General features: G+C 41.2%; 1 protein-coding gene across 1 annotated transcript in view; it reads left to right on the top strand.

The window, feature by feature from the left end:
• Positions 1–5939: 5939 nt before the first annotated feature.
• exoc3l4 (exocyst complex component 3-like 4) overlaps positions 5940–21686 on the top strand; it is a gene marked incomplete at its 5' end in the record, with an annotated part of 30146 nt that continues 14399 nt past the window's right edge. The window contains 8 exons of the mRNA XM_079224232.1: positions 5940–6138; positions 7699–7821; positions 8114–8329; positions 13687–14299; positions 15447–15564; positions 17718–17843; positions 18417–18517; positions 20218–20316. Of these exons, the coding sequence (XP_079080358.1) occupies positions 5940–6138; positions 7699–7821; positions 8114–8329; positions 13687–14299; positions 15447–15564; positions 17718–17843; positions 18417–18517; positions 20218–20316 (1595 nt within the window). The remainder of the gene's footprint in view (positions 6139–7698; positions 7822–8113; positions 8330–13686; positions 14300–15446; positions 15565–17717; positions 17844–18416; positions 18518–20217; positions 20317–21686) is intronic.

Raw genomic sequence — 21686 nt, 5'->3', positions numbered from 1 at the left:
AATATAAAAAGGGAAAACCGTAGACAAACTCTTCTAACGTGTAGATTGGTTGTTTTAACACGTAAAACCTTTTGTGAGGCTGCTAGAATTATGTTTAAGAAATGTTATAAAAATGAAAGCTTTATTATATGGTTTTATGAAGTTCTCAGTATCCCACATTTTGCCTCTGCACAGCCACACGACCTCATCTCATCTGTCTCTAATTCTATTATTCACCTTTTTTTTAAGTATCCAATTCAGTCATGCGTCTCCATTTTTTGGAGCGTTTACAATGTTCTTGTTCATATTGAAAATGTATGAACCTTTGTATCCATCTCTAATTTGTCAGAGTACAACCACACCTCCTGTCTGTCAGATTGCCTCCACTTGTATGTGTGAACAATGTTTAGGGAAACTGTGCACAGATTTCAGTTTAAATCATTTGAGTCTCTTGTCCTTCAGTGAAAAGGTCATGTTTTTTCGATATATATTTTATATTTGTGTGTGTTGAGATGTACTTGTAGCGAATGTTTCAGTCTGTGTATATTTTCTTCAAATAAATCTTATATCTTTTGAACAGAAGTAAGAATTATTGGTCATTTCTTTTTTATAAAGCAAGCACACTTTCAATTATCAGTCAAAAAAACATTTATATGCAAGTTGAAACAAATTTGGAATGCAAGTCCTCTTAACTTGAAATGGTAAGTTGTTTACATGGTGAAGTTATTTTAACTTGTAACCGAGTTACATAAAAGCTCAAATGTGCGTTTGTTTGATTAGCTAAGGAAAGTTTTCTTGAACTGATAATGTAAAAACATATCTTCTCATCTTGGCCCTTTGACCCCTTCTGTACCATTCAATGCAGGATTTAAGTGTGACAAATCAATCAGCGAGGTATTATATAATTATATGGGTGTTTAATAAGAATAAACCAACCGTCTCTTTATTTTTTAATTGTCATTTATTGCCTTGAGCAAAACATGCTGTTCCATGTAGGAATGTTTGGTTCTAAAATGACACAAATATAACAAGTAAATACATGATGTATACAACTATGCTGCAAAGTAACCATGAACATTAAATATCAGAGGAAATAAACGTCATTAAATACATCTGTATCAATAACCTAGTTAATTAACAAAGACACAAGCAAATGTAACTTCATGTATACACGTATACTGCCACCTGTTGGTAGAAAGGTGAACCTCAAGAAACGCCACAATGAGGTGGAAATATAAATATGATTCTAACAGCAACAACTCTACACACACAAATGACTTTGATTAAACTATATAACGAACTGTGTTGCATTAAACAATGCATCGATTAATTGAAAAGTTGATTCATGCTGTGTGCGTAATATATACATGCATATTAAACTGCCTGTAGTCACTACTGTTGCTAACATATCCAGGTTTATTTATTTATATTGATTAATGAATGTTCTTCTAACATTAATGTTCTTCTAACATTACCCTTCTACGTGTTTGCACCATAGAAGACAGTAAATAAGAATATTTTATACAGGCTTTTATTTTGACATGTAGAGAATCGGCTCGTATTCCGAGTTTGGTTTTCTCGTTTTCTCGTTTTTGGATTCAGACGCCAGAAACGAAAAAACGGAAGTGGTGTTCCGTTTTCGGTTTGAAACAGAAAACGAAGAAACCATGGTATTTCCGTAATTCCGTATATTCGAATGAACGAAAAAACAAACGAACAAAACGTACACGGACCGAGATCCAACACTACTAGTCGTACTATGTTCACTGAAAGAAAGTTAACGGTGATAGGGACAAAAGTTGATTATGCACGTTCAGTCTTAAACACGCAAGACAACATCCAACACTGCATGAGCTACCTCCCGTTAGCTTCCTATTAGCAGCAGCGATAGCTTGTTAGAGGTCACATTACTAACATAAATATGCTCTTGTAAAGTTCAGTAAATACACTTACCCATCCCAAATGGATCCCTTTGCTTGGCGTTGTCCACGTTGGACACGTAGTGAGCGGCCATCGTAAGCTTGGGCGATCAGTTTGTCAGTGTGGGAGAACGGTGCTCAGCCTCTCCATAAGCGCTGTAGCGACTGTAGACTGTAGATATTTTGCGCAGATATCCTATATTACAAATAGTACTGGGTACATTCCATAGCTCAAAAACACAAATAGACAATTTGGATAATGTATTAATATTTTGTATAATTAATTAATAATACCAATTCTTTTGGTGGTTTAAGGTGGGTGGGGCCAGGCCCTCTCTGGGCCGGCCCCCACTGCTTTTAAGGTGCTCATACTCCAATGTTCTATTACATTATACTTCAACTATTAACTTTACGTGAAGAATAGGCTTACACAGTAGAATACGATGTTAAAGATTAAACCAGCAGTTCTGAACATTCCTGTGTTCCTTCACCGACGTCTAGCTGGTGTCGTGTTTCAGCTCTAAACTTCTCTCATGGCTTCATTTACACAACTGGACCTAAAGGTGCAGCTCTGCACGGCTCACATGAAAGATTACCCCTGGTACTTTTACGTCAGCAATGGCTCTTGAGAGCTATCTTTTAGTTTACGACTGACGAAGCTGCAGTTTACGGACGCTCCTAAACGCAGCACGGCCGCATGCTTTAACGCCACATTCTAGGTAAGAACAATAATCAACCTGTAAACTCATCTTTAAAAAAAGGGTAAAATAATGTTCACTTTTGCATTAAAACAGCTGGTGAAGGTCAGTTTGAGCTGCTGCCGTGACTCTCTCTTTCTCTTTCTCTTCCCCCCCGCCAGGTAACACCTGCGTGATCATTAACTCGTCCTCTCTGGGGGGAAGTGCACTTCGTCACATTGCCCTGAACGTTCGGGTTCTTTTCTCCTGCAAAGCAAAGACTCCCTCTTATGATCATCCAAAAGTAAAGGAGCCGAGACGGAGAGGCTTCTACCTGATTCAGGTGAGAGGAACTTTCTCTCTATTTACATACAGTCTGAGCCTGGAACTCTTTAACTCTGGGACTCTTTAACTCTTTCCCTAAGCGTTTTCTAATATCTGTCTTTGCACTCAGAGATACACTTTGATTGTTAAAACAAAGGCTGTGTGTGCTCAGCAGGTTATTTGGGGTTGAACACTGTTATCAGACCCGGAACTGTTTGAATGAATCCTGACGGACAGGCCTGTGATATGCCCTGTTACACATTATAATCATTATACTCATTATAATGTGATATATGTGAGTTGTGACCCTCTATTGGGGGTCTAAACCTTAAATTGACAGTTAAATTATCCTAAAAAGTCTTATTTAATTGATATTTAACACTTCTGCGTGTGCTGAAAGCTTGTGGATGTGTTCCTTAACTGTCAGCTTAATGGATGACTTGGAGGATGCAGAAAGGAAAGAGCCGCTTTCTCAACTTTCACTTTGAGTTAAATCTGAACCACAGACGTGCTTTGACTTTAAAACAAACAAAGTCAAATAAAACTGAAAGCACCGAGGAGGCCGGATCCGAGCAGGCCTGTTAAATATTAGGCTGGTTCGTTAGAGCTGCGCCTCGCCTGGAATCCAGACGAGAGCAGGCGGCCGCAGCAAGAGGCGTTGACAAACAACTGCAATCAAGTCGGACAGTTTTCAGCTGCCTTTTAAAGTATACACAGGAAGTCGCAGAAAAAAGTACTTCCTGTTAGTTCTGAACTTTTGTTTACTTGTAGTTTTCAGATCACGTTTGGATTTATTATATGTGTTTATAAATATATATATATATATATATTTATGTAGAAATGACTGTGTAGCTGCATCCTTTGGTATTTTTATGTCTGCCTGTGAAATACATTACTACTGGTTTAGATATGTGTTATGAAAATACGATTTTGTATTATCAACCACACAAGATGTGTTTTTAGATTAAACATGAGACGAATAGTCAATAATCGAGGGTTAAGTATTACAACTACACATAAAATAAGGATTTTCTACAACACGTGGTGTTTGCTGTCAGATCTAAGAGCCAATCAGCTCTCTGATGTGGCAAGAGCCAGGCGTTTCCCATCATGCACTGGGCCAAGCAGTCGTTTGAGAGCAACTGCGGCGACTGACTCTGAAGTCGACAACCGGCTTGGTCTCGTGAGAGTTTCGTTGACCACGTGTGCATGACGTCAGAGCAAGTCGGGACACACATCTAACCGGCATGCATTGCGCGCCGATCGCCGCCGATCTCACCCCTCTATGCACTCTAAATGGGGCGCTGAGGCCTCCATTAATTTTCAGCACACTCTCAATGTCCTGGTACAACACCTTAATCATAGCTATGAGACCTGGACTGAGGTCAAAACTCTCTAGAGTATTCCAGAGGTAAAGGTGCTCAACCCAGTCAAAAGCCTTTTCCTGGTCTAACGAAATGAGACCAGTTTTAATACCCAAAGAACCAGAGATGTCCAACAAAAAATCATTAATTAAGGACACATTGTCCAGTATACTCCTACCCGGCACGCAGTATGTCTGGTCCTTGTGGACGACCTTGTCCAGTGAACCCAACATGCTGCACTTTTTGAAAATGTTGAAATGGTGTTTAAAACAATAAAAACCTATCCAGCCTAGAATGAGAATGAGCCCACGTGTACTGTTTCTCGTCTCCATTTCCCCTCCTCCAGACATCGACCACCTCCTGCTCCTCCACCAACTGCCTTATTGCTCTCTGTGAAGGCCCGTGATTGTTCCTATCTATTGCCTCATCCTCTGTACAGTTAAAATCCCCTCCCAAAAAAAAACCTCCACATTCACTTGGCTTAAAACACCGCTTAAAACCTTAAAAAAAAAAAACACTCGCTCAGGCCCAGAGACAGGAGCATATACGTTTACAAAGACAAAGTAAAAAAGCTCAAGTTTTGCCCTCACCACCAGCAGCCCGCCCCTCCACCACCTGCTCCACTCCTAGAGTCTCTGGGGCAAACCTCTTAGAGAACAGGATTCCCCCCCCCCACTGGAAGTGCTCTTGTGACTCAGCACCGCCTTCCCCCCCCCCCCCCCCCCCCCCCCCCCCCCCCCCCCACACACTCTCTCTTCCACTCAGCCTCATTGGCGAGCTTCTCCTCATCAGAGAAGTAGTCTCCTATCTTGACACCCCATTCACCTTTTGTTCTCCTTAAAAAGTCCTTTATTTTGCTCACACTGTACCCAGCTAGCTCACTGTCAGCAGCAGAGTCCTCCTCCCTACTGGACTCAACCTCTGCTGCTCTTCGGCTTCCTTTTCCTGTACTCACTGACATTTTTTTAGCCTGTGAGTTTCCCATACTCCTCGTCTTTCTCTTTGAACGAGGGGCCTTCATCGCCTCCTCATCCTCTTCCATGTCTACCTCACTGCCCGTCAAACCGACTTCCTTCACCACTTTTCCACTCTCACACTTTTCCTTTTCTTTTACTATCTTCTGTCTCCTATCGGTCTCCACCTGTCCTCCGGTGCACGCCTGGCTGTCTTCCTGACTTTGTGTGCTTCCCTGAGCCACCCCTGCCCCCTCTCCTTCCACCTGCTGACCAACAACTGCCCTCTCTTCTTCCACTTCATCATCACTTCATTCACTCCTTTCCCACCTGCCGGACTGCCTTCGTCCCCTTCTTGCTCCCCCCGTGCAACCCACCTGCCTCCTTATTTTTTTTTGAGGACATGCCTTGCTCTGGTGTCTCAGAGAGAGAGAGAGAGAGAGAGAGAGAGAGAGAGAGAGAGAGAGAGAGAGAGAGAGAGAGAGAGAGAGAGAGAGAGAGAGAGAGGAGAGAGAGAGAGAGAGAGAGAGAGAGAGAGAGAGAGAGAGAGAGAGAGAGAGAGAGAGAGAGAGGTGTTACCTGTAAATAAAGAGGCGCTCCGCCTCTCCCACCTGACTGAAACCACCAGAAGCCTTAAAGCCGAGCCGGCGGCCGTAACCTCTCATTGATGCCGTTGCCTCTCAGGTGGGACATCGTGCACACAGGGACGAGACATCACCAACGATGGACCAGACCAGCGAGGACGACGTGTCCCTGAAAAGCGGCGGCAAGACGCAGGCCAGCGGCGGCGCCTTGCCGGGCATGCTCCAGACGCTCAGGAGGAGCATGCGGGCGGCGGAGAAGAGCCCGCTGGCGTCCGAGGGCAAGGGGTCAAAGGTCATGACCGACGAGGCCTCGGACTCGCGACCACCGCCGTCACCCAGTGAGTACCGACGTTACGCTGTCATGTGATCTCTGTTCGTGGCCTAAATCAGTGAGTGCCTACATTTCCCAGAGTTCCCTTTAATGCCCTTCTGGTTCCACTCAGGTGGTTCTGCACACGTGGGTGGAACCAGAGTGAAGGTCGGGGTTTCTAGAGACTATTGCATCTCTGCAGGATGTTTTATGAGTTCATATATAGTTATTAGTTTATACGTAGTTATGAGTTTATATATAATTATGAGTTTATATAGCTATGAGTTTATATATAGTAGTTTATATATAGTTATGAGTTTGAGACCCAGATCCAGCAGAGACCAGTCCACATCATCTAAATATTGTGCGTACTTTTTAGTCAATTTATTTTAGAAACGGATGTTTTCCAGACTTGAGCTACTTTGTTTTATCTGTTTTAAAGTGATTTTTCCTTAAAAGCAGCAACACTTTGACAGCAGTATGACAGGAAAACATTGTGTCAGTGTTTTTATTTCAAGTCCAAACGTGTTTAAGTTTCTGCAGCATTCAGCAAAGTTACTTGAGTCGATCACAAAAGGTCCTTTCATTCAGAGTTCGTCCTTCAAACTGGTTGATCGCAGCTGAGATGAGGACTAACTCTCCAGTGTCTCCGCTGACTCTCCTGAGTGTTCTCATCAGGACTTAATCTCTGCATTCCTCAGGTGGTTTAGTTTCAGGTCACTGTGGGAGGACCAAACACCGTGAGTCACGCAGGCACATGGACATAAAATATAAATATTGTGTGTATATATATATTTATTAAATGTAAATATAAACGCAGAGAAACTCAACATATATATATATATATATATTACTCTATATGACCTCAGTGTAGTCCTGGTCCCCTATAGATCTCAGTCTAGTCCTAGTCTCCTATAGACATCAGTCCAGTCCTGGTCCTCTATAGACCTCAGTCGAGTCCTGGTCCTCTATAGACCTCAGTCTAGTCCTCGTTCTCTATAGACCTCAGTTTAGTTGGACCCAGATCCAGCAGAGACCAGTCCACATCATCTAAATATTGTGCGTACTTTTTAGTCAATTTATTTTAGAAACGGATGTTTTCCAGACTTGAGCTACTTTGTTTTATCTGTTTTAAAGTGATTTTTCCTTAAAAGCAGCAACACTTTGACAGCAGTATGACAGGAAAACATTGTGTCAGTGTTTTTATTTCAAGTCCAAACGTGTCTAAGTTTCTGCAGCATTCAGCAAAGTTACTTGAGTCGATCACAAAAGGTCCTTTCATTCAGAGTTCGTCCTTCAAACTGGTTAATCGCAGCTAAATAATATATATATATATATATATATATATATATATATATATATATATATATATATATATATATATATATATATATATATATATTTCTCTATTGACCTCAGTCCAGTCCTTGTCCTCTATAGACCTCAGTGTAGTCCTGGTCCTCTCTAGACCTCAGTGTAGTCCTTGTCCTCTCTAGACCTCAGCATAGTCCTGGTCCTCTCTAGACCTCAGTGTAGTCCTGGTCCTCTCTAGACCTCAGTCTAGTCCTGGTCCTCTTCTCTGTTCTAGGCCTGAGTGTCGGATCTCCACTCGCGTCTCCTCTGAAGAACATCGGAGGCCTCTTCAGCAGGAAAGAGGAAGACGAGAACGAAGATCCTCAAAAAGGGAAAAGTCTGACGCGCTCAAAGACGGGTAACATACTCTTTCATTTTTATCCAAACGGCTTATAGAAAACAATGTTTTTTATCAACACTACACTTTATTGCCAAAAGTATATCTTCTTATCCATGTTAGTTTCAAAATATTCTTGCAGCAATGGAGTCTGCAGCAATATAGTCTGAATGGAGTCTGCAGCAATAGAGTCTGAATGGAGTCTGCAGCAATTGAGTCTGCAGCAATGGAGTCTGCAGCAGTGGAGTCTGAGAGAGTGAGAGCACCAACCCCGAGGGCCTTTTACCTCTTGTGTGTTTTCTATAATTTTCAGATCCCAACATGGCTGGGTTCAGGGACTCGTTCCTGAAAAGGGGCGCGTCCATACGGCGAAGCCTGAAATTTGGCAACAAGAAGGACAAAGCCTTCAGACAGGAGTCGCTGGTTTCTGTCTCAGAAGTCCCACTTGAGGAGAGGAAGGAGCAGAAAGAGGAGGAGGAGATAGAGGAGGCGTACACGCTGCCAGAGCTGCCCCACACCCCCCTGTCAGGTACGTCTTCATCGTGTTATTATGTGTCACGGTTGTGCCACCTGATCAACATACAGCCTCTAATCTCCCTCTTGTAGCTTCCGACTTTGGTCTCCACCAGCTGGTCTGGACCTGAGTCTTTATAGCTTTTCCTCTGGAGATGAGTGAGTCAGAGCAGTAAAGACAGAGCAATCCTGTCTTCTAAAAATTACGTTCCCCCAGAACTAAAACGCATTCTCAATTACGTTTGACTAGAAACGTATTTTAGTTCGTTTTAGTTCTGGGGGAACATAATTTTTAGGAGACAGGGTTGGACAGAGAAAAGCTCTGTATAGCGGAGCTGCAGATGCTGCTGATAATTATATATATATATATATATCCCCTCGGGACCTATATCACACATGAAAATCCCTCACCTTTCGGCGAAATTCGCCGTTTTGAAACCAAAATAGGTAACCTACGTGAATGGTGTAGAGTTTTTGTTTTTGGGAGAGAGGGGGCGTCAACTGTCCGCCGTTTCTGAGATTGGAGTGGGACACAGAAAAAAACTGAGGTCGTGATCATCTTAGCAATAGAAGACCTTTGACGTGTCGAGTCTTGGCCAATCAGCGTTAAGATGTCTACAGCGGCTTCATTTCCCTCCCACCAGTTTTTTAATGGCAAACTAGTCACCTTGCTAACAAGTTAGCTAACATTGTTGGAGAGACAGCGAGTGAGATTACTGGCAGCGGAGAGTCCGTGGCAGCGAGTGACGTCAGACAGGAGAGCGGAGAGTCAGTGGCACTGTTAGTTCTACCTACCGACACCTGACTACATATAAGGAGAGGACAAGTGGAGATTTTATCCAACTTTTATTTTAATAAAAAAAACGAAATTAGATTCCTCCGTAGGGTGGCCGGGCTACTGTTTATATTTAAGGGTGTAAGATCTACGTGTAGGAAAAAGTGTATCCTCTAGTTAATTATAATCTATATAGTTATGCGGTTATAATCACTATCACACAGAGCAAGATGTGCATGTTCAGGTTTACTGGTGGAAACATTATTCAGTGTTCTAGACTAACAGTGACGTCTCATCAAAGTAAAGTGGTATAACAGTATGACATAATATGGTCAAATAAAAAGGCTGGTACATTATACATATTATGGCATATAAGTGTAATATTATGAATGGAAATGTAGTAGTAGCAAAACAATCTTCAGTATAGTATAGCAGTATTGCATATTGTAAGTATTAAGTCTACAAAATATATATACACACACACACACTACCGTTCAAAAGTTTGGGGTCACTTAGAAATGTCCTTATTTTTCAAAGAAAAGCACTGTTTTTTAGATAACATTACATTAATCAGTAATACACTATACATTGTTAATGTGGTAAATGACTATTCTAGGTGGAAACATCTGGTTGTTAATGAAATATCTACATAGATGTATAGAGGCCCATTTCCAGCAACTATCACTCCAGTGTTCTAATGGTACATTGTGTTTGCTCATCGCATAGAAGACTAATGGATGATTAGAAAACCCTTGTGCAATCATGTTAGCACAACTTAAAACAGTTATGCTGGTGAGAGAAGCTTTACAACTGGCTTTCCTATGCATAGCATCACATGTGTGGGTTCCATTATACTCTCGAAATGGCCAGAAAAAGAGAACTTTCATGTGAAACTCGCCAGTCTGTTCTTGTTCTTAGAGATGAAGACTATTACATGCGAGAAATTGCGAAGAAACTGAACATTTGTCTGGGCGACCCCAAACTTTTGAACGGTAGTGTGTGTGTGTGTGTGTGTGTGTGTGTGTGTGTGTGTGTGTGTGTGTGTGTGTGTGTGTGTGTATATACAGTATATGTACACTTGGGTATTGACAAAAGAAGAATTAAAACCCATAACGATCATAGTTTGTCAGCTTCTCGACGAGTGACGCTGTTCGGCACTGACTCTCCCGTCACCGACTCTCCCGTCACTGAATTGATGATCACGAACCATATGAAATAGCCGCACACCACTTCCACACCGTTCCATGAAACCTCAAGCTTTTGAGCACTTTTAAGACATATTTTTATCTGTATGTATATGTATATATATATATATATATATATATATATATATGTATGTGTTATCTTAGCATTTCAATAGGTCCTCAACTCTGACTACGTCAGTGCTCGGGCCCTAATAATTATTAAAATATCATAGTCATAATTTTGTCATGAGTCAGCCCACTCGGCATGTTTCCGGAACTAGCAACCCGTAGCTTGGTGCTATCAGAAGAAACCAGATAGCGCAAAGCAAGACAATTCCACACAGATTCCAAATCTATTCACCAAATATTCACCCTCTGCTCCAAAGCATCACCGAGATATGAACCAAAGAACACAGCAACATAAATCGCTGAGTCAGCAAATTAGGAAAAAAAATTAGAAAAAATTGCAAATAGAAGAAAAAATGCATTTCCCCCAGTAAATCCACACTGATACAAGTTTATTGAACACCATAAGTAATATAAAAGTGAAATATAAGGTGAAAATACATGAAAAAATTTAAATGTCACAGATGTGCGCAAATGTGCCCAAATGCAAATTTGGGAAACCTCGCCTGAAATCTCTCTGTACTTTACCTCTCTGACTTTGTTCTCCTTCACTTTTTCAAAGTCAAACATGGCAGAGAGACTGTTCACATATTGTGCTATGATTTGGGAGAGCTTCAGGGCTTAGTGAAGCATCATGTCAAAGAGATAATCACCCTGAAAGTGCTTTTATTTATAGGCGGACCTGAAACTTCTATTTTTTCTGTGTTTCAATCTTTATTTACTCTTAGCCAGTAACATATATGCTAATATTTACGAATCTGAGCAAAAGCTCACATGGGTTGCCTTTATTATAATACCAAAATTATTCAAATAGCCCTTGTGGTTGCAGAGATACACCCTTTTTAGTTTGGGTATGTTATTTCGAGCAGAATCCTAAAAAATTCCATGGGGCTTAAAAGGTTAATAGGTGTTTTAAATAGTCTGGTTTCAGTGAAGATGAATGTATTTGCACTTTGAGGAACCGTTGATTGTCCCTCATGTGTATTTATATTTGAAGTGTCCTTTAATTTACATTGAAAAAAAAAGGGCTCCTAAGCTTTTAAGCGTTTAAAGACATTCGTAGGTGCGAGCTTCTCTCAAGTCCCCAAACAGGTTCTGTTTTGGCAACACAAGCAGCCGCTGATGGGATCTCATTCCCTGTGTAAACACACAGACTGGTTTGTCTGGAGATCACACAGTTGGCCTTAAAGTGGAAGTCACAAGTCCCTTCCTCTGGACTTAAGAGGGTCCCTGCTGTTCATTCCTCGTGATTTATTGAGAACATGTTCCACAGGACCAATAGAGGGGTTAGGGTTAGGCCCGTGTATCTTAAGGTTTTGTAGGGCCTGTGTGTCCTAGGGTTAGGGTTAGGGCCAGTGTTTCCTCCCTGGCCTCTAGGGTTAGGTTTAGGGTTAGGCTTGTTTGTCCTCCTGGCCTCTAGGGTTAGTCCAGTGGTTCTCAAACTTTTTCTGTCGGGCCCCACTTTGGAGGATGAAAAATGTTCGGGCCCCACCGCCCCAACAAAATTGTATCAAAATGGTCGAACTTTTTGTGATATCCGTGCTTTTTCAAATAATAGCATGAAGAAAATTGCAATCCCTTTCAATAAACCAGATTGCTCCACCAGACAAAAACTAATAACATGTGCAATCACTTTGTTAGAACAATGCAAATAAAGTTCAATCTGTGCAAAAAATAACTAAAATTTGCAAAAACATTTTTTTTGCACTGAATATATTTTCAAGATAATAACAATAACGTTCAACCTGTGCAAAACAAAATGAGTGCAGATGTATCAGTATTAGTGGCTGCAGTGAGCTGCTTTTCTCTACAAATATTTTAAAAACGGGGTTGTAGATTTGATACGGCCACTCTCAATTCATGCTCAATGTTGAGTTTAGCTTTTATGCCGTGTTCACACCGGACGCGACGCAAATTTGCGGCACCGCGTCCACCGCGGAAGTTTACTCGCGCGAGTAGAAAGAGGGTGTTCACACCAAACGCGAATTCACGGCGCAGCTTTGCTCTGTTGCTTGCCTCTGTGAGAGACAAGCGACGAAGCTTTCATTTCCGCTATCGACCATGGAATAAATAACCACTAGTTCTGCTTTATATTTGTTGTGGAAGTCCCAAACATGTCGGAACATGAAACGCCCTCGTATTTGGGTTCATAACATCATCCGTAGCCGCACACAGCTCGGTGAATTTCACCGACTCCTCCAGGAACAGCGTCTCGCGTATCTCCGTAAAACGATACCGATTATGTCATCCACCATGGAAATAGCCACCAGTTCTGCTTTATACTTTTTGTGTAAACTCGACATATGTCGGAACATCAAACTCCATGGTGTCTGGGTTCATAATATTATCTGTAGTCCCACAACAGCGTCTCAATGAAGCCGCTGTCAGCGCTGGTTCAGGCGGCGCAGCAGCAGTTTCATTCAGAAACGGGGAGACGGCGGTGGTGATGGGCGGAGCTTCTCAACGCTGATTCTCAACGCTGATTGGCTGCCGCAACTTTGCGTCACGCGATTTCTTCGCCAGAGTTGGGATAATTCAACTCACGCGAATTCGCGCCGCGTCCTTCGCTTTGTTCGCCCCAGGTCAAACGTTCTGTTCGCGCCGCCTCCAATGCGTCTATCTCGCCGCAAATTCGCGCCGCAGCGCGTCTGTAGATTGACTTTACATGTAAACTGGTCGCGCCACAAATTCGCGTCGCGTCCGGTGTGAACACGGCATTAGCAAAACGCCAAAAATCGTCAATTACGAACTAAACATTTCCACGAAAGTACAGGCATTTTGCCATGTATTTATTAATGACGTTTTATGCCCGTGTACGTTGTACTTTTGTACTATGTAAAGTTATCATGTTCATGGGGAGAGTGGTCGTCCTGAAACCACAAGATAGCCAGTTCATCCCTGGTCTCTCCATAGTTTCATGTTGAAGTGTCCTTGAGGAAGACACTGAAGCCCCAGTGCTTCACAGCAGCACACTGCTCCTTAATTACTAAGGATGGGTAAAATGCAGAGAATAACTTCCCCACTGTGGGATTAATAAAGGATTATATAAATTAAAAAAAATATATATATATATATATATATATATATATATATATATATATATATATATATATATATATATATATTTAAAAAAATCATATTATATTATTATTATACTTGTTTTATTACATCATTTTTAGGACATTGTAATGTTGTGTAAAGTGACTTTGAGTACCAAGAAAAGCGCTATATAAATTAAATGCATTATTATTATTATTTACTTCAACCTTTAAGCCATCGTGCTCCCAGTGATGCAGATCAATAAGCTGATCGAGATGGAGCTGCTGGAGGAGGCGCACCTGAACCTGCTTGCCCTGCGGCAGGAGTTCCAGCGGGAGCGTTGCGACGAGGCCTCGCCCATGGAGCTGTCCAAGAAGGAGAAGGACCTCAACCTCCTCTACGGGGAGCTGAGGAACAAGCTCAACGCCATCGTGCGCAACTCCAACTCGTGTCCCTCTATAAACAAGGCGATGCTGGTCCCTGTGGCTCGCATCATCCAGGAGGAAGAGAGGAGAGCGGCGGAGCCCGGCGGGCTCGCGAGCAGCTGGATGGAGGCGTGGCGGGAGGCGGTGGGCGAGGGGGTGAAGCTGAAGGTGGCGAGCGTTCACCTGGAGCGGCAGGAGCAGAGCGTCTCCTGGCTGGCGGTGCACCTGGGGCTGCTGGGCAAGGCCATTCTGGAGGACCTGCAGGGCGTGAAGCGCGAGCTGCGCTGGTCGTACCCGCCCAGCTTCCAGGTCTTCAGCGCCTATGTGAGGAGCTACCACCGAGTCGCCGGGCGCCACGTGGAGACGCTGGGGCGGCAGACCACGGAGCTGAAGGACCTGCACGCCCTGCTGGACTGGATCATCCACCGCTACAAGAGGTCAGTGCCCGTTAGTCAGGAAGGAACAACAAATCCACGAAAAGACCGAAACCAACAAGCTCCATTTCAAAACAAAAAAAAGACTTTCATTTTCACTAGAGCAGCGGTCCCCAACCATTCATTCGTTCTGTGTGTCCCGGTACCAAGGTACCCACAGACCGATACCGGACCACGGCCCGATGGTTTGGGACCGCTGCACTAGAGCACCAAATGTAGATTCATCCACTGCTGAAAATAATCCCCAACAAAACACACTATTTCATCTCCTTTGTTTGACAATAACTACGGTTCAGACTGGCTGGTTTAGGAAATTACTAAGCCTTTTATTTTTTCAAATTGCATTTGTTTTTCTGACACACTAAAACGTTTGGTAGTGAGGGTTCAGTGTAGATGAAGAATGACTTGTTTTATTAATATTAACCTTGACGTTGGTCCCCGACACCGAATGTGTGTAATGATGCCTCCAACAAGTAATGATATTATAGTAATATCAATCCAGACATTGTGTGTGTGTGTGTGTGTGTGTGTGTGTGTGTGTGTGTGTGTGTGTGTGTGTGTGTGTGTGTGTGTGTGTGTGTGACACACACAGAGACACATCTGGGCCACATCTCTCTCAGATTGTCTTCCTGCAGAAATGTTTATCTCTTACTATGAGAATTCTTCTAAAAACACATTTCAGAGATGTGAGTTTGAGTTGGGAAACAAATGAAAAAGGAGGAGAGGCAGCGCTGCTGAATCAGGCCACGCCAAACACCCCCAAAATAACAACATTTGGAAGACCAAAATTAAACGGATTCAAAAAGATGCACAACATTCTCTTGAGGCCAAAACAGAAAAAAACGTTTTAATCAGGTCGCCTGTCTTGCAGATTATGTAAAGTAGCACTTTCAAAAAAGACACTCAATCACACACACTTTCACATTACTGCTCATATAATGAACTCTGAGGGTTTTATTAAACATATAAGAATGATGCACTCATAATCACAAGATGCTAAACTATTTCTTTATTATTTAAAGGACAGTTGTGGTGAAACCTGCAGATCTTGTGACGGATGTCTTCTCTCACATGCAGCGACACGTCTCTCTGCCTTCTTAGCGCCCACAGGTTAACACGTGCTTAAATGTTACTTGTGTCACCCGCACAGCGAGAGGATCATGGGAAGTCTGTCCCTGCAGCCAGAGATGATGGGTGAGAGCGCCCAGCTAATGCTGGAGGACGAGCTCCTTACGCAGCTCAGAGACCGGTTCTGCTGCCGAGTGAAGGTGAGGAAAGTTAAACAGGCCCTCTATCCTTCATGGGGAATACAATAACATGTTAATTTTATGTGCAAAAGAACAAAATGAATCCCTCACAACTTGTTCTCAGGCGTCATCCTGTTGATTAAATATCTACATAATCAGAAACCGTTTATTTGCCAGGAATGTTTACACAAACAAGGAATTTTTATTGCCGCAAGGTGCATACATTAGACATGAGACGTTAGGCGAGACAAACAACAATCAACAATCAACGACAACAACAGTGCAATGGGTATTAAATCGAGTATAAAATAAAGTGCTCAGCCAGGGCTGACGAGGAGAGTCGGAACATGTGGGCGTGACCGTTAGGTGGGCCGGGCAGTCCAGTGGGCGAGGCATAGAGGTGAAGGACCAGGGCATCTGGTGGAGGTAAACGTGGTTTAAGTGACCCACAACAAGGGAAGTCCTCTTATTAGAAAGAAGGTTTTGCTTAAAATCATCTTTTATGTCACAAAATAGAAACACACAACTAGACTTATTGGATTGTTTCCTCCACTTTGGACGCCTTTATTTTGACCTACAAAATAAAGGAACAAAATGGACCCGTACTTGTATAGCGCTTTTCTAGTCTTCCAACCACTCAAAGCGCTTGAACACTACATGACATCATTCACCCATTCACACACTGATGAGAGGAGCTACGATGCAAGGTGCCACATCAGAATTATCAACCATTCATACACCATAGGCGCAGCAAGTGTCTTGCTCAAGGACACATCGACATGGGCTAGCGGAGCCGGCGATCGACCCGCCGATCCTCTGATTGAAGGATGACCCTAATCACCACTGAGCCACAGTTGCAAGTTGCGAGTTTTATACCAGAGACGATCACAGATTAAACTCAAGTTATATATTATATCTTTTCTTATTCACCATCTGGTTAAAATATGTTCATTGTAGGTCTGAACAACAAAAGGACCACAAACAACTGTCTTTAAAGATTTGATCTGTTGTTTCCCTCAATAACTTTTATTATATATTTAATTAACATTTCATATTACATACATTATTTGCATTTTTGCACTCTCCTATTGTTTGTTGTTGTTGTTTATTTACACCTCAAACACTTAATATGCACATACATACTTGCACTCTTGCAATTTAATTTAATTCCTAAATTAATACTCTGTTATTCTTTCTTTCATCCAGCTATTTTATTGTTGTTGTTAGTTTTATCTTTATTCTATTAGTATTATTATTGCATATATCTTTCATCTCTGTTGTTTTTATATCTTATCTTGTTTTCTGTGTAAATGGCTGTAAAATTTCCCCTTGGGGATTAATAAAGTATATATTCATTCATTCATTCAAAATCAGAGAGAGCTAGAGAGAGGAAACACTTTTTTACAACACGTAATGAAGAGAAACTATATTTATATTGTGGGTTATTTTAAAATGATGTCACAGTCAGAATTTCAAAACATACAGACGTAAATAATAAATAAATAAGACTCATTCCGCCGGTAGAAATGGATCCTGCGCGTATAAGCAGGACACATCACAGTGTAGATACTCAATGCAGTTTATTAAACAGGTAACAGACGACAGAGAAAACACCTCCACTCTGACACTCATGATAACTTTGTCTTTATTAAGTAGTAGTTTAACACCATTAAATCAACTGAAAACATGCGATCATTTTGATCAATATTTTAAATGCATTTTTATTGGAATGTTCGCTAAAAACTCTCCGGACAAAACTCTGACAGCTGATCAGATGTGATCAGCTGTCAGTCGGCTGCAGTCATCAGAAACCGACATTCCTTCACGTGACGCTTCAGAGGAAAGGAATACTCATGTCTCCTAAAACATACTTCCTCGCGTCTTCTCTCCTCGCTTGGTTTCCTTGCATCTCTTCATGTGTCCCCCCCTGGTGGGGGGGACTAAGACGCAAGGAAAGGACGCGAAAGTGAGAGAAACGGGGATGCAATTTAGAGACTTGGGATGTACCCCTTGAGCCTCCTGACGTGACCTCGTGCCGTGACCTTGAGCCGCCTGCCGTGGCTCATTGAGCATCACAGCCTGTATTCACAGTAATACATCGATTGCATATTGTCTCTCGTGATAACTGCGTATGTTTTGGTGAGAGGTTTCTTCTCCTCTCTGCGTCGCTGCAGGAGGACTTGAGGTCGTCTCTGGACCGAGTCATTGCACTCGAGCACGAGGACGTTTGGAGGGACAGCAGGTCTCCAGAGGAGGAGGACGACCTATTCAACGCTCCGTTTCACATGGACATCTGGACGGTACGAGTGTTCCTTATAATAACAATTATTATTATGATTATTATAATATAGATGTCATGGAGGGGAAGTCACATGAGGCTTTCATAGGGGGTAACATTTTTACATAAATGTTCTTTATATTAAAAGTACCATGAAGTATGCCTGAAGCTTATTAATAAATAGTTCATGACAGCACATAAAGTACCTCTAATACGAAGCAGATATCCTCTCATATTGGAAGAAATTAATGTTGCTTAAAAATCATACTTTAAACAATGTAATTATAGATAACTATGTATATTCATTTTTTATTTTTTATTTAAATGATTAAAAAACAAGTAAATTAAATATGTATACATCAATAAATGTAATATCTGTACAAAGTATGTTGAGCTTATGTTTTTATCTAGTTTTGAGTGTTTTGTTTGTTTAAAAAAAAAATACAATTTGTATTTATTTTTTGTATTTTAGCTTTTAAAAAACAAGTAAATATTGTCTAAAAGACAGAAGTCTAAATGTGCAGTGGCATGAGGTGACCATGTGGCTTCAGCAGAGAGTTCCTTATTGTGTGCCCGTTCTCTTGCCTCTCTGTAGACGGTGAAAGGTTCCGTGAAGAACTCTCGACTCATCAACGCCCAGCTGGAGCAGAGTGTGACCTCCTGCTGCCTCCAGGAGCTGAGCGAGTTTCCCAAGAGGTGCGTGAGCAACGCCATGTGCACCAAAACGTCACAGAATAGTTCATATATATATATATATATATATATATATATATATATATATATATATATATATATATATATATATATATATTTAATAAGCAACGACACGCCCAGCAACTGCTCCCCTTTTTGCTGTTTCAGGAAGTTCTGAAAGACAAAACCGGTTTTTAACTTTTCATCAGAGCCTCATCCCTTTGGGATAAAAGTTTAGCAGTTTAAATATATTTCTGAGGACATAATTTAACTTTTTCTTCTTAAACATATGTGGAGGATGCTCGTTGTGGTCACAAAGATAGTAGCAATATTTGACAGGATATTTCCACACTGAGCTCCATATTTCCTTTTCTTTTTTGCTCTGCTAGCTCGAGGAAGATTGGCATATAGGCCAAACTGAACCATCTTAACAATTATGGGATGGATTAACTCATCATTTGTTTACAACATTTATATTTTGTGGTTCTGAATGAAACGTCTCGACATCTATTGGACGGTGAGAACCGACAAGAACTTCACGTCTTTAGAGGCCAGGTTTTCTTATTAAATAAATGTTACCGCATGTAATAACAAACAATAAGAACTTGAGTCTGTCATCGTGATTATCTTTATAATATAATTATTAGTGAGGAGGTCAAATGGCATAGAGTCAAACATCACATGATGCACAAAAAACTATCCATAAGTGTATAAATAAAGCAGCAAAAGAGGAAGTACACGTGTGAGGGGGAACCCGCCCTCGTTATTGCGCAGTAACTGTCGAAATATTGGAATATTTTCTCATCTAAGATTAATATTGTTTTGAACGCCACCGTGTTCAGAATGTGACCGTCCTGTCCTTCAATGATCTTTATCTTAAGAACAAAGAGAGATGAAATTAATCATATTTTTGGGGGTTTTATTGCAGATTTTTTTTTAAGTAAACAAAAAAACTGAAAAAGTATGAATAAATAACAATAAAAAAACAGTTAAAGGCTTTCTGCAGATGGTGGTGGAAGAAGTACTCAGATATGTTATTAAAGTAAAAGTAGCGATTACAAATGTAAATGTACAAAAGTACTCGCTATGCTGAATCATATTTATTATATTACTGTTGATGATCATCACTTCAATGTTGCAGCTGGTAAAGATGGATCACATTTAAATTACTTCACGTACTGCTGGTTTATTAATGCGACTTAATTTGCTAATTAATTAATAATAATACAAATTAATTTGTATTAATTGCAAATTAATTAATGATAATACATCATGGTTGATGTGGATTTATATTTTGAATTAATAATCTGAATCTGTTAAAGCTGTGTTCTATAAATGTTGTTAAAAGTACAATTTTGGTTGGAGTAGATGTATAGAGTAGAATAAGATTGAAATACTACTTAAGTACAAGTACAACATTCCACCACTGGCTGCAGAATATCCCAAAGTAAAAAAACAGAGTATTGATGACTGACGTTTATGGATTTATTGTTACAGATATAAGTTAAATATACAAGGTGTACACACTATGTATGTGTTCTTGTTATTTTGTCCACCTCCGGAAGGCATGTCCTCTGTGAAGTCCTTCAGGTTTATGGATTTTATGGTCCAAAGTCCTCCAAACAGGAAGTCTATGTGTATGGGCATTTGGACCCTCCTGATTGTCTGGCAGGCTGACTCCTCCTCCTCTCTCCTCTTCACAGGTTCGAGGCGGAGTTTCAGCGTCACTGCAGCACTCTCAGGCCGAAGCCACTCTGGACCGAGTATCAGATAACGTACATCAACAGCTTCTCTGCTTTACAGTAAGTCACGTGACTTCCCTGAAATTACCCATGAGGCAAAGAGATGGACCAACGTGCCCAGACAAAACCATAACGGGAAAATAATGTGAGCAGATCTGTTCCTCTTTTAGAACGAAAAGCAGACACAAGAGCACTACTTTAAATACTACAGAGTACTTTAAAATACTACAGAGTACTTTATCAGAGTATTAAGGAGTAGATTCTAAAATGCACCTTGTTTGAAAGAGATCTAATCTATCAGAATAAAAGAAAGTAATCTTCAAAATAAAAGCCTAAATGGGTACAAATACATTTGAATATATGTGTTTGTATTTAATTAGTACAGAATACAACATCAGTGCATATCAGTGGGAAATCGGCTCATCCATAAAGAACTACAAATTAAAAAAAAAACACTTTGTACATTAGTGAAAAATACTTTCCTATTAATATTTACTCGAGTACTATACACACTTGAGGTACTTTACTTGAGTATTTCCATTTTTTGCTACTTAATACTACAATTAAGTGTAATAATTTTTACTCCACTACATCGTGGAGGAAGCGTCTCCAGGTGGATCAAAAAAGGTTCCACCTGGTATCCTTTTAGAGGGTTCTACCTAGAATCATCTGTGCAAGGTTCCACCTGTAGCCCTTTCAGAGGGTTCTACCTAGAACTATCTGTGCGAGGTTACACCCAGGAACCCCTGTGAGAGACTCTAAAGTCGACGGCTCTACGGTGTAACGGTTCCACCCAGAACCTTTCCACCTTATACGGGTGCTAACGGGAATCCACCTGGGAGGTTCTATCGATAGCCCTTTTATCAGAGGGTTTCATCTAGAACTCATGATTTGGTTCTGTGTGTGTGTGTGTGTGTGTGTGTGTGTGTGTGTGTGTGTGTGTTCTTGATATAACCTTTTGTCTGAAAAAGGAACCTTGAAAAACATGTTTTTCCCCCAAAGGGTTCTTCAGAAGCAACAGAACCTTTTTTCCCAAGGGTGCAGAAATCTGGACAAATACAATCTAACAATCTGATTATATTTTTAGTTTAATGTCCTTAAACTTGTGATTAAGTTGTGTTGTTGTTTCTGTATCGACACAAACAAACAAGCGGTTAAAAAGATTGTTTTTGAGGATTTAGTCTTGAGAGATAAAAAGTTGTGCAGAGCGTTGGTGTCGGATGACTCGTGCTGGAGCTATTTTGGACTTGGCTGGCAGCCAACAGGGTTTATACAAGCTTCAAGTCTTCCTCTTTAACAGGCATGAGCCTCAGCACTGACCCACTTACCACCAGGTCATGTGAGGGAGGGCTGCCTCACGTGGTTTAAAGGAATCGAGGCTCGAGTAAGAAGCGTTTCTGTGCTTTTAATCAGGAGAGGAGGGGGTGATA

This window comes from Taurulus bubalis (genome assembly GCF_910589615.1).
Source record: "Taurulus bubalis genome assembly, chromosome: 1".
NCBI classification, from domain to species: domain Eukaryota; kingdom Metazoa; phylum Chordata; class Actinopteri; order Perciformes; family Cottidae; genus Taurulus; species Taurulus bubalis.
This window is presented reverse-complemented; position numbering and strand designations above follow the sequence as displayed.